Source organism: Pan troglodytes, chromosome 4, assembly GCF_028858775.2.
Source record: "Pan troglodytes isolate AG18354 chromosome 4, NHGRI_mPanTro3-v2.0_pri, whole genome shotgun sequence".
Taxonomy (NCBI): domain Eukaryota; kingdom Metazoa; phylum Chordata; class Mammalia; order Primates; family Hominidae; genus Pan; species Pan troglodytes.
This window is the reverse complement of record NC_072402.2, coordinates 135,231,932-135,247,200: the sequence shown is the minus strand read 5'-3', so window position 1 is coordinate 135,247,200 and position 15,269 is coordinate 135,231,932. Positions and strand designations below refer to the sequence as shown.

Here is a 15,269-nt window from a genome sequence, read left to right as displayed (position 1 = left end):
ATTTTTTATTTATCTACCTGAGTTATTTGTCTTGCTTGGGCTTAGGAAACATAAAAAAGAGTTTGCATTATCTGGGTCTATACTTTCTTTCTTCTTTTTCCCTTGGTTTACAAAATGTGAAGTGTATTTTATTATTTGGATTAAAAAATTTTCATTTTGAACTAATTTTAGACTTATGTAATAGTTGCACAGATAGTGTAGTTTCCTTATATCCCTCACTCAGCTTAGCTTAATGTTAACATCATATATAACCATAATACAAAGCCAGAAACTAACACTGGTACGACACTATAAACTACAGACTTTATTTGAATTTCACCCATTTTCTACCAATGCTCCTTTTCTGTTCCATAATCCCACATTTAGTTGTTATTTCACTTTAGTCTCCTCCAATTTTCAACTGTTTCTCAGTTTGTCTTATTTTTTATGATCTTGACACTTTTGAAGAATACTGATCAGTTATTTTGCGGAATGCCTCCAGTTTGGGTTTGTCTGATGTTTTCTCATGCTTGGAATGAGGTATGCATTTTTGGCAGGAACACCAAGGAAGTATCCTCTGTGAATGGTATCAAGAGGTTCATGATGTCAGCATGTCTTATTATTGGTGATTTTGATGTTCATCCCTTGGTTAAGGTGGTTTCTGCAAGGTTTCTTCACAATAAAGTTACTATCCTTCCTTTTATAATTAACAAATATCTTGGGGGAAATACTTTGAGACCATGCAAATCTTACGTTTCTTCAAACCGTCACCTGCTAATTTTACCATCCATTGATAGATCTTGTCTGCAACAATTACTGTAGTGTTTGCCTAATGATGATTTTCTATTTCCCTTTTTCCTTCTACGTTTATTAATTAGAAGTCTACTGTAAGGAGGAACTGTCCTTTCTTCCCTATTTGTATGTTTATTTATTCTGTAGGTTAAATCTGATACTATCATTATTTTTTTTCCAAAATTTTTCTAGCTCTGACCATTAGGAGCTCCTTCAGCTTGGACTTTATTATTTATTTATTCAATAGACTTTACTTATTTAGAGCAGTTTTAGGTTAACAGCAACATTGAGCAGAAGGCATTGATACTTCCCACCTGCTCCCTGGTCCTCCCCCCACATGCACAGATTCCCCTATTATCGACATCCCCTACCAGAGTGGTACATTTGTTACAATTGATGAATCTACATTGACATCATCTAAAATCCATAGGCATTATGTTTCAGTGGGTGCAGTACATTCTATGGGTTTAGACAAAGTCTAATGACATGTATCCCTCATTATAGTATCATACAAAGTAGTTTCTCTGCCCTAAAATGCTCTGTGCTCTGCTTATTCTTACCTCTCCACCCCCTATTTTCTGGACATCACTGATCTTTTTACTGTTTCTGTAGATTTGCCTTTTCCAGGGTATCATACAGTTGAAATGTCGTGCAGTCTGTAGCCTTGTTTCAGCCTGGCTTCTTTTGCTTAGTAATATGCGTTTAAGTTTCCTCCCTGTCTCTTCACAGCTTGATAGTTCATTGCTTTTCAGCACTGAATAATATTCCATTGTTTGGACATACCACAGTTTATTTATCTAGACCTTATTCTTTTGACAAATCCACATCCTTTGTGAGCATTTTCTGACTTTCTATCACCACAAAGTGTTCCAGCTTTATCTCATATTTTTCCTGCTCTAGCACTGAAATCAAGCACTTTTCAAGGAACCCTAGTTCTTTTAATTGAATAGTGCTTAGAATAGAACAGTGCTTCGAAATCAAGACCTAGGCACTAGGTATGCTCGTAGATACTGGGTTGCATTTGTTCTAGACCCTCTCCGTAGAGCTAGGAAATATATGTATTTTACTAATCTGTACATATATACCATCTATATTTCTTGCACCATGGTTTGATGAAAGGAGTGGCCATGGTTGCAGAGATAAAAACTATGTATGGTCCCAACAATATGGGTTTCCTTACCCTAAGGCTAATTTAGCTACTGCCACAGCCCAGGGTTCCACCTGCCAGAAACCGACCATTGCTGAGCCTTTGTGTATCAGACCTCTTCCAACTTGGAATGGGCAATGTTTCATTCTGACTGGGATTGATACATATTCAGGGGTCAGATTTGCCTTTCCTGCCCACAGTGTCTCAGCCAGCACCACTATGCTAGGGACCAAATCGGTTTCTGATCTACTGGCATGGGATACCACATTACATTGCCTTTTATGGCAAAGAAGTTATGGCAGAGAGAACATTCAAGAGATCCACTGATCCTTTTAAAAACTATACCATACGAAAGTTGCTGGCCTGATTAAGGATTGGAACAGCCTGTTGAAGGTATAGCTGAGGTACTAGTTTAGAGATGATATTCTGCAAGGATGGGGCAACATCCTTTAGGCTGAATAGACACCTTAAACCAATAGACATTAGATGGTGCTGTGTCCCTAGTAGACAGAATACATGAGTCAGAGAATCAAGGGGTGGAAGAAAGAGCACCCCTGCTCATCCTCATACCCCTCCACCCAGGCAGCCAACAGCCAATGCCATGGGGAAACAAAAGACCAGCCCCTCAAAGGGCACCAAGAAGGGGTATGACTCTGTGTTCCTGAGCTCCCTGGGGACACGATGGAAGTGGTCTCTAGCAGAGACCACACCTTTGCTTGGCTTTCTTCCCCTGAACTTGTCTGCTTCCCTTGCTCTCCTTCTTGGAGTGTGCTCTCAATCAATCACTTCCTCAAGAATCCTTGTTTCAGGCTCTGCTTCTAGAGAGATGGTGCTGATTGGGAATTTTTATTCAATTAATGTCATACTTTCCCATCTCTTAAATATTCTCAAATAATAAGATTTCTAATGGCCACACGATGTTCTATTATGTGAATATAGTTTATTGAACCAATCTGATTCTAGACATTTAGGTTATTCCTGAGCTTTCACTATTATAAATAATTCAGAGAAGAACATAATTGTTGCTAAGCCTTTGTAAACATTCTTAATTATCTTTTCAGGTTAAATTCTTATGGGTGAAGTTACAAAGTCACTGGTCACAAACATTTTATGGCTCTTAACATAAATATCAAGAACCTTGGCCTCTAAGAGGACTGTACCAGTTTATGATCCCGCAAAGAAAGCAACTTTTTTTCATTTTTGCCAACCCAGAGAATAATGATTTTTAGAAGTATCTGCAGATTTTATCGGTGACTTATTATCTTAATGTGTTTTACTTTGGTTACTTGGCAGTTTGGTTATTTGTAGTTCTTTGGTGAATTGTGTATTCAAGACTTTTGCCCATTTTCCCATTGATGTATTTTCCTCATTAATTTCTTTTTCTTTTCCTTTTTTTTTTTTTTTGAGACAGAGTCTCACTCTGTCACCCAGGCTGGAGTGCAGTGGTGTGATCTCGGCTCACTACAATTGAGTTCAAGTAGCTCTCCTGCCTCAGCCTCCCTAGTAGCTGAGACTACAGGCATGGGCTAATTTTTTGTATTTTTAGTAGAGACAAAGTTTCACCATGTTGGCCAGGCTGCTCTTGAACTCCTGAACTTATGTGATCTGCACACCTCAGCCTCCCAAAGTGTTGGGATTACAGGCGTGAGCCTGGCCCCTCATTAATTTCTTTGAGCCTTTTTTTTTTTGTAATTGATTGAAAGTACAGGGAACTTTCAATTGTAGATGTAAAGGGCACCACACAGCTTTTCACAGAGTGCAACGACAGGGTAGAAGTACCATGGCCCTGTCCCTTCATTTCACAAGAGAAGAAACTGAGTCCTAGGAACATCCAGGAAAATCTGGCATTGATTGGGCCAGGCCTCATGACTCCCAATAGAGTTCTTGCTCCACCATCTTTGTCAGAAGTGAGGGCTAAGAGCTGACAGAATAACAGACACTACTGCCAATCCAACATTAATCATGCACTTAGTATATGTCATATTTGGTGCAAAGCACTCTGTGTATATGATCTAATCTTCTCAAAACCCTGATAGATATGTGCTATTATGACTACCACTTTACAAAAAAGGAAACTGAGGCACAGAGAGGGTGAAAAACGTGTAGAGGTCATCTATGCTAGGAACCCTTTGGAAGAAGAAAAAGAACATTCCCCACGGTTGTGCCCTAACATAGTCACAGCTTGTCCCTGGTGCGGTTCTTTTCCTCTTCCCTTCCCCGCTGCTAAAGTCATTCTGTGCACCCAATTCTGTAACTTGCTTTTCTTTCACTCTATGTTTCATGTTGCTTCATGGATTTTATAGCCATCATTTTAATGCCCTGCATAATATTCCTTTGTTGAGCAGATGCTAAATTCTTGAATTTAGTGTACTCCCACTGAAGATGTTGGGAGAATTTCTGGGGACCCCTGCTGTCTCCCCTGCAGTTCCCCCTGGCTTGATAATTCCCTTTTCACTTCATGCCTTGAGTGAAATGATACAAATTTAACTTGCAAATTGCCTAAGGATGTCTTTCATAGTTGGAGGCATCTGTAAATTATATGCAAATATGTGTGCAGCCAGGCGAATTCTTCCAATGCTTTGACCTTAAGAAAAATCTAGTGGAGATGAGTGTGTAAATGGTTAAAATTTCTTCTCTGAGCCTCAGTTTCTCAGTCTATAAAGGGGTGAACTAACCTGCTTGTGTGAGCTGCATGTGTGAGACTTTAAGGAGAAATTACATGGTATAGAATTATGAAATCCTATCAATTTAAGGGGTACAAGTACAGTTTTATTTCATGTATATATCGTATAGTGGTGAAGTCTGGGCTTTTAGTGTAACCGTCACCTGATTAGCGTACCTTGTACCCATTAAATAATTTCTCATCCCTTATGCTCCTCCCACTCTTCTAAATCTCCAGTGGCTATTGTTCCACACTCTATGTCCATGTGTACACACTGTTTATCTCCCAACCGTAAGTGAGAATATGCAGTTCTTGACTTTCTGCTTTTGAGTTGTTTCACTTAAGATCATGGCCTCCATTTCCATCCATGTTGCTTCAAAAGACATGATTTTATTCCTTTTTATGGCTGAAGAGTATTCCATTGTGTGTGTGTGTTTGCACCACATTTTCTTTAATCATCTATTGGTGAACACTCAGGTTGATTCCATATCTTTGCTTGAACAGACATTTCTCTAAAGAAGGCCTACAAATGTCCAACAGATGTATGAAAAGATGCTCAATATCACCAGTCATCAGGGAAATGCAAATGAAAATCACAAGGAGATATCATCCCACACCTGTCAAAATGGCTATTATAAAAAAACAAAGAAGACAAGCGTTGGTGAGGATGAGGAGAAACTGAAACCCTTGTACACTGTTGGTGGGAATGCAAAATGGTGTAGCCGCTATGGAAAACAGCATAGAGATTTCTCAGAAAACTAAAAATAGAACTACCATATGATCCAGCATTCCGCTTCTGAGTGTTTATCCAAGAGAATTGAAATCAGGATCTCAAAGAGATATTAGCCTTCCTGTGTTCATTGAAGCTTTATTCACAAGATGTGGAAATAACCTAATGTTCATGGATAAGTAAATAGATAAAGAAAATGTGACATATATATATATGATGGAATATTATCCAGCCTTTAAAAAGAAGGAAATCCTGCAATATGTGACAATATGGATGAACCTGGGGGATACTGAGCTAGTCACAGAAGTACAAACACTGCATGATTCTTATATGAGCTATCTAAAATAGTCAAACTCATGGAAGCAGAGAGTGGAATGGCAGTTGCAAAGGGGCAGGTGGAAGGGGGAGTTGGAAGTTGCTAATCAACAGGTATAACATTTCAATTATGCAAGATGAATAAATTCTAGAAATCTGTACAACATTGGGCCCATAAATGACCATATTTAAGCATTTTACACTTAAGGAGTACATTTCATGTTAAGAGTTTTTAGCATAAATAATAATAATAATAATAATGATAATAATACTGATGCGTTTCTAGTATTGTTCATTTCTGGGTGCTTGAGCATGTTCAATTTAGTGTGCAGAAACTTGCTGACTCATCTGTATTCCATTTTGGAAGTTTTGTTAGGAAATTCTCACAGGAAGTATGGTTTTGGTTCATGCTAGCTCAGTGGGTGGTTTTGGAACTCCTTTTGAGTTAGAACTCCTTTTGAGTTCCAGTAAGATGGGGCTTCTCAGGGGGTGCTGCAAACGAGTTGGGTTCATTTCGTTGTGTTTCCCGGGCCCTTCTGGATGTGTGGGACTCCTCCAGCTCCAGTTTTGCTCTCTGGTTTCCATCCCAGCTTGAAAGCTGTTTGGAGCGCTTGTTCCTCAAGGAACTCCATTTTGCTCCCAGTCCTGGGATCCTCGGTGAGCTGGAGCCTCTTTCGGCACCCTCGTCCTGTGGGCTCACTCTCTGTTGACTCAGCAGTCACCATCTTCTATTCCCCAAGGCGTGAGCCCACATTGCACCCACACTGTGCGGTCCTTCTAAAGGCAGCCATCTGGCACTGACCCTGAGAGGAAAGGAGGGCCCTGCCAGCCTATCCCAGAGCTTTGTAGCCTGCGTGGAGCCTGATGCCAACATGCGGTTGCATTTCTCTTTGTAAATGAATACAAAGCTAATAAGAAAAGGAAAAAGAACCTGGATTGCCTTTCTGAGCAAGGAAAAGAAAATTGTCTTCAAGTCTCAGAGGGCTTGTTATTCAGCCAACAGAGATCAGGTGTGTACATATTTTCCATCAGACTATGAAGTGCATAAGTCTTGGACATCAAGGGAAATGCTGTGGGTTCCATGGGCTGTGGCAGCACTGTGCCTGAGTGCTGTAGTGGGTCATAGTGGGAGCTTTGATGTCAAGTAGTCCCTGGCTCTTCTTCCATTTACTCAATGAGTGATCTGGGATAAAGGATCTCTCAACTCTGGGACTCAGGCTTTTGTTTTTAACATGAGGCTTCTCACAGTGCCTATTTCATGGGAGATTGTCAGGAGGATTACATCAGATAACACACAGGACTGCGGTGTCTGACATGCTGTAAGTGCTCATGCATGTCAGCCCATGTTGTTGTTAGTTTTGTGGCCTTCATGATTTTTTCCTCTGTAGTCAGGGCTTGGGCATCCTCTTCTCTGTTTCTGAGTAGTTGCTTTGCCATTAGAGTTTTCTGGTGTTTACTTTCATATTGTTGTGAGGTATTCATTTGCTTAAAATCATGTCCTCCTAAGGTGGGTTGTCCATACACCATGGCTCTGCATAGGGGGAAGAAAGCAAGAAGGCATGTATGTGTGTGTGTGTGTGTGTGTGTTGGTGGGGGTGGGGGCGGGTGGGGGAAACGGCTGTGAGGGACGCAGGGAGATGGAGTGAGCCTGGCTCTACTGAATACATATAATCAATGGGTGAAATCGATGTGTTCGCAAAAGTTACAGGCCCTGCTGGGTGAGCTGCTTTCAGTGGTGTCAAGAAATGCATCTGTTTCATTACTCCTCTTCTTGGGATAAGGAATTATTCCAACATCACCTTCAAACCACAGCAGAAGAGCCTGGGAGTGGGAAGGTCATGTCATTCCCTCACAGTCCCTACTTTCTATCCAAGGGGTGTTTGGGGGTTAAAATATTCAACATAAACCTTGGAGCTTCTTTGCTTCAAAGAAGGGAAGGAAACAAATGCAATTGAGCTATGAGTATTTATTAATTCACTCAATATTTATTGTGCACTTATGTCCCTTTTTTCAGCACTATGGGTTCAGCAGCAAATGAGACAGACCCAAACCCGGACCCTGCCTTTGTGCTGCTGAATGTCAGGTGGGAGAATGACATCAAGCAATTGTGCAGCTGTGATGAGTGCAAAGTTGTGAGGGTCAGGGGTGACTTTTCTGAGGACTTGCAGAAGCTGTGGCCAGAAGGGTGAGTGGGGCTGTCCAGGAGAAGAGGGGACAGGGAGGAGAGCGTCTCAGCAGGAGTGAGCCCTGCAAGAAAGGGCCTGAGTGGAGGGGGCAGGATGCTGGTGACCAGAGCAGGAGGGGCAGGAACATCCAGGACAGAAGGATCTAGAGGCCCCTGGGCTTAGCAGGATGTACCAGGAGTCATGGTGCACTGCCTGGCCTTTGTCCTGAGGGCACAGGAAGGGAAGTAAGTAGAGAAAAGTGATCATATTTACCTTGAGAGAGGACCACTTTGGCTCCTGTGTGGATAATGAATAACCATGGGTGAACTGAGAGAGGGAGACCCTTATAAGGGCTCTGTGGTGTGCAGGTGACATGTGGTGGGAAGTAGATTCTAGAGGTACAGCAGTGGGGAGTGGGTGGAGCTGAAAGGAGTGAAAGAGAGATTGACAGATGAGTGAGTCACTGAAAGTGGGGGCTGAGAAGGAGGGCAGAGTGACACTAGGGTCTTGGTGGGGTGGGAAGTGGTTTCCCCAACATGGGGACACAGGAAAGAGGGTAGGTTTAACAGGGGGGATGCAGCTCAGATGTTCAATTTTGGACACACTGAATTCAGAGAGTGCCAATGAGACAGCGCAATGGAGATGCCATGTAGCAGGTAGATATATGAGTTTGCAGCTAAAAATAAATCTGTGCTGATGATAAGGTATTATAGGCACCTCTTTTATTGGATGGAACCCAGTGGGTGATTTGATTCTTGCCGGCATAGCATCATGAACAGGGGGCAGGGAGTACACCTAGAACTTTCTGCAAGTAGGTCCATCTTTCTTTCTCTCTCTGTGACCTTCACCAGTTTATCTGCCTTTCTGGGCTCCCCTAGCCTCAGCATAAAATGGTGATAGTTATGTCTGCTTCTGACTACCAGTAGCACAGGTTTGAGGATCCATTAAACTGAAAATAAAACATGTGGGGCTCGTAGAAATAAGAACTATGTTAAAACAAGGAGTTATTATAGTTGTGCATAAGCCAATGAAAAGCAGAAATACAGCCCCAAGGCTCAGTATTGATTTTGGTCCTGGGTGCTTCCTGCGGCTGAATAAATCTGCCATTTCTCCCCTCGAGTGCTGGCTGAGCTGATGGCAGGTCTCCAGCTCCCAGCCTCCTTGCCCCTGCTCCAAGGTTATGTCCTTCCTTGGCTCAGGCCAGATCCAGCATGGCCACACCTGCCCCTGCTCCTTTGGTCACCCTTCCCATGCAGGGGATGGTTATGGGGAAGATTCCAGTTGTGAAATTGGAGCATGGCTAGCAGCAGATGCTCTCTGATTAAACTGGGGACAGGTCCCCGAGGAAAGTGGAACTTGGATCTGCAGAGCAAGGAATTTAAGGAGGACAAAGGAAATGGCCCTAGACAGGGCTTTCATACTTCAGGATGCATCAAGGGTTATGGAATTTGCTTCATTCATTGAACCACTGGATAAATATTTGTTGAGGGCCCACTGAATGCCAGGTTCTGAGATTAGCTCAGGGATACAGGAGTGAAAAAGACAGTGTTTGCCCTCTTGGAATTAATATTCAAATTGAGGAAGAGAGAGATAATAAACAAAGGAGTGAAACACTCTTGAACGACTGAGCAACCAGATACAACAAGAGAGAATGCTGATGTGGCTGGGAGGGAAGTGTCTATCTTAGAAGGTGTGGTCAGGGAAGGCTTCAATGAGGTGGTGACATTTGAGTGAGACCTGACAGCTAAGAAGGAGTTGCCCTGTGAAAAGCAGGGAAAGGAACACTGTGGGCAGAGAGCCTGGCCAGAAGAGAGGACCTGCGGGGCCCAAGCTTGCTAAGTTTGCAGAACCATGAGAAGAAATCTGGCTAGAACCTAGGGAATGAAGGGCAGAGGTAAGGGACCAGATGGTGCAAAGCTCTGTGAGTCATGGGAGGGAATGTGAATTTTTGTTTTACTGTCATGGCAAGCTATTGAAAGGTTTTATTTAAGGGAGTGATTTCTATTTTAAAAAGATTGCTACATATATACAATGGAGTACTATTCAGCCATAAAAAGAATGAGATCCTGTCATTTGCAACAACATGGATGGAACTGGATATCATTATGTCAAGTGAAATAAGCCAGGTATGGAAAGATGAATGTCACATGTTCTTATTTATTTGTGGGATCTAAAAATCAAAATAATTGAACTTATGGACATAGAGAGTAGAAGGATGGTTACCAGAGGCCGGGAAGGGTAGTGGAGGGTTGCAGGGAGGGTGGGGATGGTTAATGGGTCCAAAAAAAAAAATAGAAAGAATGAATAAGACATAGTATTTGATAGCACAACAGGGTGACTATAGTCAATAAGTTAATTGTACATTTAAAAATAACTAAAAGAATGTAATTGGATGGTTTGTAACACAAAGGATAAACACTTGAGGGGTTGGATATCCAATTCTACGTGATGTGATCATTATGCATTGCGTGCCTGTATCAATCATCTCATGTACCCCCTAAATACAAACACCCACTATGTACCCACAAAAATTTTAAAAAGAGAAGGCTGTCTTAAAAAAAGATTGCTCTCACCTGAGTGGATAATGGGTTGCAAGGGAAAGGAAAGAAGGAAACCAGCCAAGAAGCACCGTAGTTCTTCACGTGAGAAGTGATGGTCTTGTGGACTCAGGAGTATCTGTGGAAGTGGGGTGAAGTGGGTGGCTCCAGGGGGTGTTCGAAAGTGGGATGGACCCCCTTTGCTGATGGATGGGAGGTGAGGGGCGAGGAGATGGATGAACTGGAGATGACTTGTGGGGTTCTGACTTAAGCAGCCATGTGGATGCGGATACATTCACTCTAACAGGGATGAAAGGAGAACACAGAGGCATGGAGGACATCCAGACTTCTGTTTTGGCCTGGTCACAGATCTGACGTGCCCATGGGGCATTGAGGAGATGTAAAGTATGAAGCTGGAGGTACAGTCAGAAGTCATTGGAATTTCTGGGCTGGAAATGTACCTGGAGGATCTCAGCATAGGACTGGACTTGGGCACCTGGGGAAAGGGTTTTGGGGGAAAGAGAAGAGGGATAGGTCTGAGCCCTAAGAAGCACTGGAATGTCAGCAGGAATGATGGGGGGAGCAGGAAAGCCAGGAGGGTTGGAGCCACGGGAGCCAAAAGAAACTGCTCAGAGGCCACACTGGGGAGGATCGAGGGTACCCACTGGATCTGGTGACTTGGAGGAGGCTGCTGATGGTGACAAGTCATTTCAGTTAGTGAGGATGAAAGGCAGATTGGAGTGGGTTGAAGAATGAGTTGGAGGTGAGGAGGCAAAAGTGACATTTAGGGACAACTCCTTGGAGAGATCTTGCTGTCACACTGGGCAGATAAATGGGGAAGTGCTGCTTACTTGGGTTTCTATGAACATAAGAAACAGTCTCTTCATCATTTCTAAACCTCTCTCCCACTCTGATGCACCCACCCACAGCATTCCATGATAAAATAAACCGTGGATGATGTGCAGTCCCCAACATAGTAGCTGTGACTCCATTCCTTTTTCTCCCTTTTGAGAAAGTTTCTAGGAATGCAAATCAGGCAGAGTAATGTTGGGAAAACCACAGATCTGCTGACTTCCACACATTCAACTATTATATGTAACCAAATTATTTGTAGCGCAACTTATTATTGATCACACCATACATTATTGTTGGCATGCTGGCTGAGATGTGTTGTTGTTCCAGACATGGTTGGGTGGCATTCATTCATTAAATCATTCATTCATTTATCAAATTTTTTTGAGCACTAACAATGTGTCAAGATCTTGTACTCTGGGCACTGGGAGAAGTGGTGAACAAGACAAAGATAGCCTCTGCCCTCAGGAGCTCTAGCCAGGTGGGGAGGCAGACATAGAGTAAGTGATATCAGTTGAGCTTACAGCCAGAGAAGCACTGTGTTCTCAAAGACAGCATCACTGCAGGTGCTGGCCTGGTCCACAGGTGTAGCAAGAGTCTCTGAAGAAGTGAGGATGAATAAGCAGAGAGCAGAATTAATGAGACTTGTGCTGGGACTGGGTATGGACAGCAGCCCAGGCAGAAGTGAATACCCAGGAGTGGAGGGAGCCCATTTCCACTGGGGTCAGGGCCAGCCCGTCCAGAAGGTCAGAGGAGGAGAGAGTGGGGTGAGAGGTGGGGTCCAGATGTGCGGGTCCTGGGGGCTCCAGCCAGGAGATTGGTCTTTATCAGGAAAGCATTGTGAAGAATTTTGTGTTGAGGGGAGAGGGGTGATGGGATGGTCAGACTTGTTCTGAAAGAGCGCTCAGGTGTCTGGGGAATGGGGAGTAGTTGTACAGAGAAAGGTGACAGGCCAGTATCACTTGTATACAGGCAGGGGAAGACATTAAGTCCCTTCCAGCCCTATTTCACCAAACATTGCTGGTATTTGGAAACGGGGTGGGGGATGGGGCAGGACCAGACTCCTGCTTCTCAGTGTTCTGTCCCTGTAGCCTGATCTGTTTTTCCTCTCTCCCCTCCCTCCCATCTAGGGGAACTCAACAGGTTAGTGCTGGGGCCGGTTCTCAAGGGGCAGGACAGTGGTAAGCATGGCATAGGGCATGGGAGTGCAGAGATGCAGGTGGGTGCATGACTTGGGATGGGCAGTGCAGATATTCACTTATCCAGGGAATGGCAGGACGGTGGTTATCAAACTTTGCTGTGCATAAAAAACGCCTCGGGAGCTCATTAAAAGTGCAGACTTGGAGGCTTTCCTAAGGAATGCTGACTCAGCAAGTGGGGCGGTGGGGCAGGAATCATTTTTAGGAAGTTCTCTTCTCTCTCCACCCAGGTGATTTTGATCTAGATAACCCGAAGGCCTTCCTTTTGAGAATGCCTCCATGCTGGCCTGCGTCTTGGCCTCATATCCTCAGTCCCCTCTTCTGTCTCGCACCAGCCTGGGCCTGAAAGCTGATTTTAGCCTTGCATTAAGATGTGAATGACCACGTTCCGGGCTGGGGCGGCCGGGCTGTCGGGCAGGCAGCGCGTGGCCACCAGGGGGCGCCAGAGCCTTGGCTCGCGCGCTCGGCCTCCTCCGCCCGCGGACGCCGCGCCCGAGCCAGCGAGCGAGCGGAGCACAGCGCTGCGGGCTCACAAAGCGGCCAGACGCTCGGCGGCGGCGTGTGGCAGGAGCGCAGGGGCGCGAGCCGGCGATCAGCCTTCCCGGCGACCAGCCTTCCCGGCGACCGTGCCGCGGGAGCTCGAGCAACTCGGACTAGGGGACCCGGGCCGGCCCCCAAGGTACGTGCCCAGAGGAACCCCGCGCCCCAACTTGGAGTAGTTGGGACCTCCCCGCGGCCGCCTAGGGGGCTGGCAGGGTCAGGGCCTGGGGTTACCTCCGCGCGCCTTTCTTACCCCCGAGACCGCAGGGCGCTCAAGGGAGACCTTTCCCTTAGCTGTCGCCGGGGACCCCCAGCTGCTGGCAGCCCCCACCCCGCTTGCCGGAGCTCGGGTGCTGCTGGAGCCCTGTTCTCCCCTCTCCTGCCCCAAAGCCGTGTGCACCGTCTGTGGGAGTGCGGCGTGCGGACCCGGGCTCCCCGCTTCTGGGGAGGGGTACCAAGCCCCTGATAGGAGGGCGGCATCTGTGGGGCACTCGGAGAATAGACGAGACGGGTCCCCTGTAGTTGGACGGCAGCCTCGGATTCGTGACGCAGCCTCCTCGTTCGTAGATGAGTCCCCCATTCGTGAGAGGGGTCCCTGGGTCTAGAGGCGCGACAGGCGCCCCAGGTGCGCGAGCGCTGCCCGTGCCCGCCGCGGGGTCCCCGCCTCCGGGCTGGGGCGCTGGGACGTCTGGGTGCCCGGGGCTCGCGGCCGCCCGCCCTCTTCGCTCATCGCCCTGCGCGCCCTGCGCGCCCTGCCCCGCAGATGCCGGCGATCGCGGTGCTGGCGGCGGCCGCCGCGGCGTGGTGCTTCCTCCAAGTCGAGAGCCGGCACCTGGACGCGCTCGCCGGAGGCGCGGGCCCCAACCACGGCAATTTCCTAGACAATGACCAGTGGCTGAGCACCGTCTCCCAGTACGACCGGGACAAGTACTGGAACCGCTTTCGAGACGTGAGTACCGGCGCCACCCGGCCCTGGGGGGCGCGGAGCCTCTCGGAGGGGACCCCTGAAGCGGGGTTGGTGTGTGTGTGTGTGTGTGTGTGTGTGTGTTTGGGAGGGGGACAGGTGGGCATCTCCCGCGGGGGCTGGTCGGTCCCAGCTTCCTGGGTGCGGTCTTGCCTGAAAGGAACTTTAAAGAGAACTTCGAAGGCTCCATGCGCTTGCCTGTTACCTGTGGCCCAGGTATGTGTATTCGTAGGGCTGCGGGAGGTGACTGCACTAAAATACAGCACAGATCACCAGTAGCTGTGGAGAAAGAGGTTCTCTGAGCTTCCGACTTCTCCTAACCGTGATGGTAGACTTTCCCTAGCTCCGGAGAAAACCTCCCCGGGGCAGCGGTGGCGTGGACCATCTCTGGGGTGTGTCAGGAGAATCCCTACTGGAGAGGTTGGGTCTGGGAGTGGTCCAAGCTATTTATGGGGGAGCTATTTATGGGAGTCAGGTGTTGCGTGTGTGTGTGTGTGTGTTGAGGGGGGCGGTCATGGCAATGGGCCTGATAAAATACAGGGGAGGTGGGGTGGTTTGACCCTCGGAATCTTGAAACAGGAACAACTAGCCCGTGCAGTTGGTCCCCTGCCCTGAAAGGGACCCTGGGTGGCAGAGCATTGCTCCTCCGTGGGAGCCCTGGGAGTGGAGAAAGTTACTCCCGGACACGCAGAAACACACTTGCGGCCTGTTTCTGCCTCAAGGCTGGCTGCCACTCCCCAGGTGTGCCCCAGGGATGTGGGGCAAGAGGCATCTGGTGCAGTCTTTCCAGCAGATGGCATCTCCTCTGTTCTGTGGGAGCGTCTGCCAGCTTCTTCAAGGACTGCCTCAGCTGGCCAGGGCCATGCCCTTCTAGGGGACTTGGAAGTACCATGTTTTATGGTACTTAACATTAGGAATTCCTGTTTCTGAGAAGCCTTAAATATTGTAAAAGTGCCCAAGGCATAACAGTAAAAAAGAGAAAAGCTTTAATGTTCAAATGCACTGTTTCTTTTTGTTTGTTTCTGATCAGTTTTAGGTGTTAAACTAATATTTTTAGCAGCATGTATTTTTTAAATATGATAATTTGACCTATACCACAGACCCCCTTTGTTAATGTCCCTGGGCATGGTTTACAGACTCTTTGAGGTGGGATATGTATGGGGATCAGCTTCCTCCACTGGACTCCTCTAAGCTCTGCTCTCAGTATCTGCAGGCCTTGCAGGGAGAGGGAATTTGAGACATTGAATGAATCCCAGATGTTTCCATACACTTTTTAAAGAGCACCCTCTCCAGATCCCTGTCCAGAGGAGATGCACTCATAGCTTTGTGTGGGGGTTTATCACTCTCCTCTCTGTTCCTCCTCTTCTTTTTTCTAGTTGATGTTGGA

The 15,269-nt window shown here is 46.4% G+C and overlaps 1 protein-coding gene across 1 annotated transcript in view; it reads left to right on the top strand.

The window, feature by feature from the left end:
• Positions 1-12,841: 12,841 nt before the first annotated feature.
• SPOCK1 (SPARC (osteonectin), cwcv and kazal like domains proteoglycan 1) overlaps positions 12,842-15,269 on the top strand; it is a 517,939-nt gene continuing 515,511 nt past the window's right edge. Inside the window, exons 1-2 of the mRNA XM_517947.9 lie at positions 12,842-13,057; positions 13,682-13,867. Of these exons, the coding sequence (XP_517947.4) occupies positions 13,682-13,867 (186 nt within the window). The 5' untranslated portion in view covers positions 12,842-13,057. The remainder of the gene's footprint in view (positions 13,058-13,681; positions 13,868-15,269) is intronic.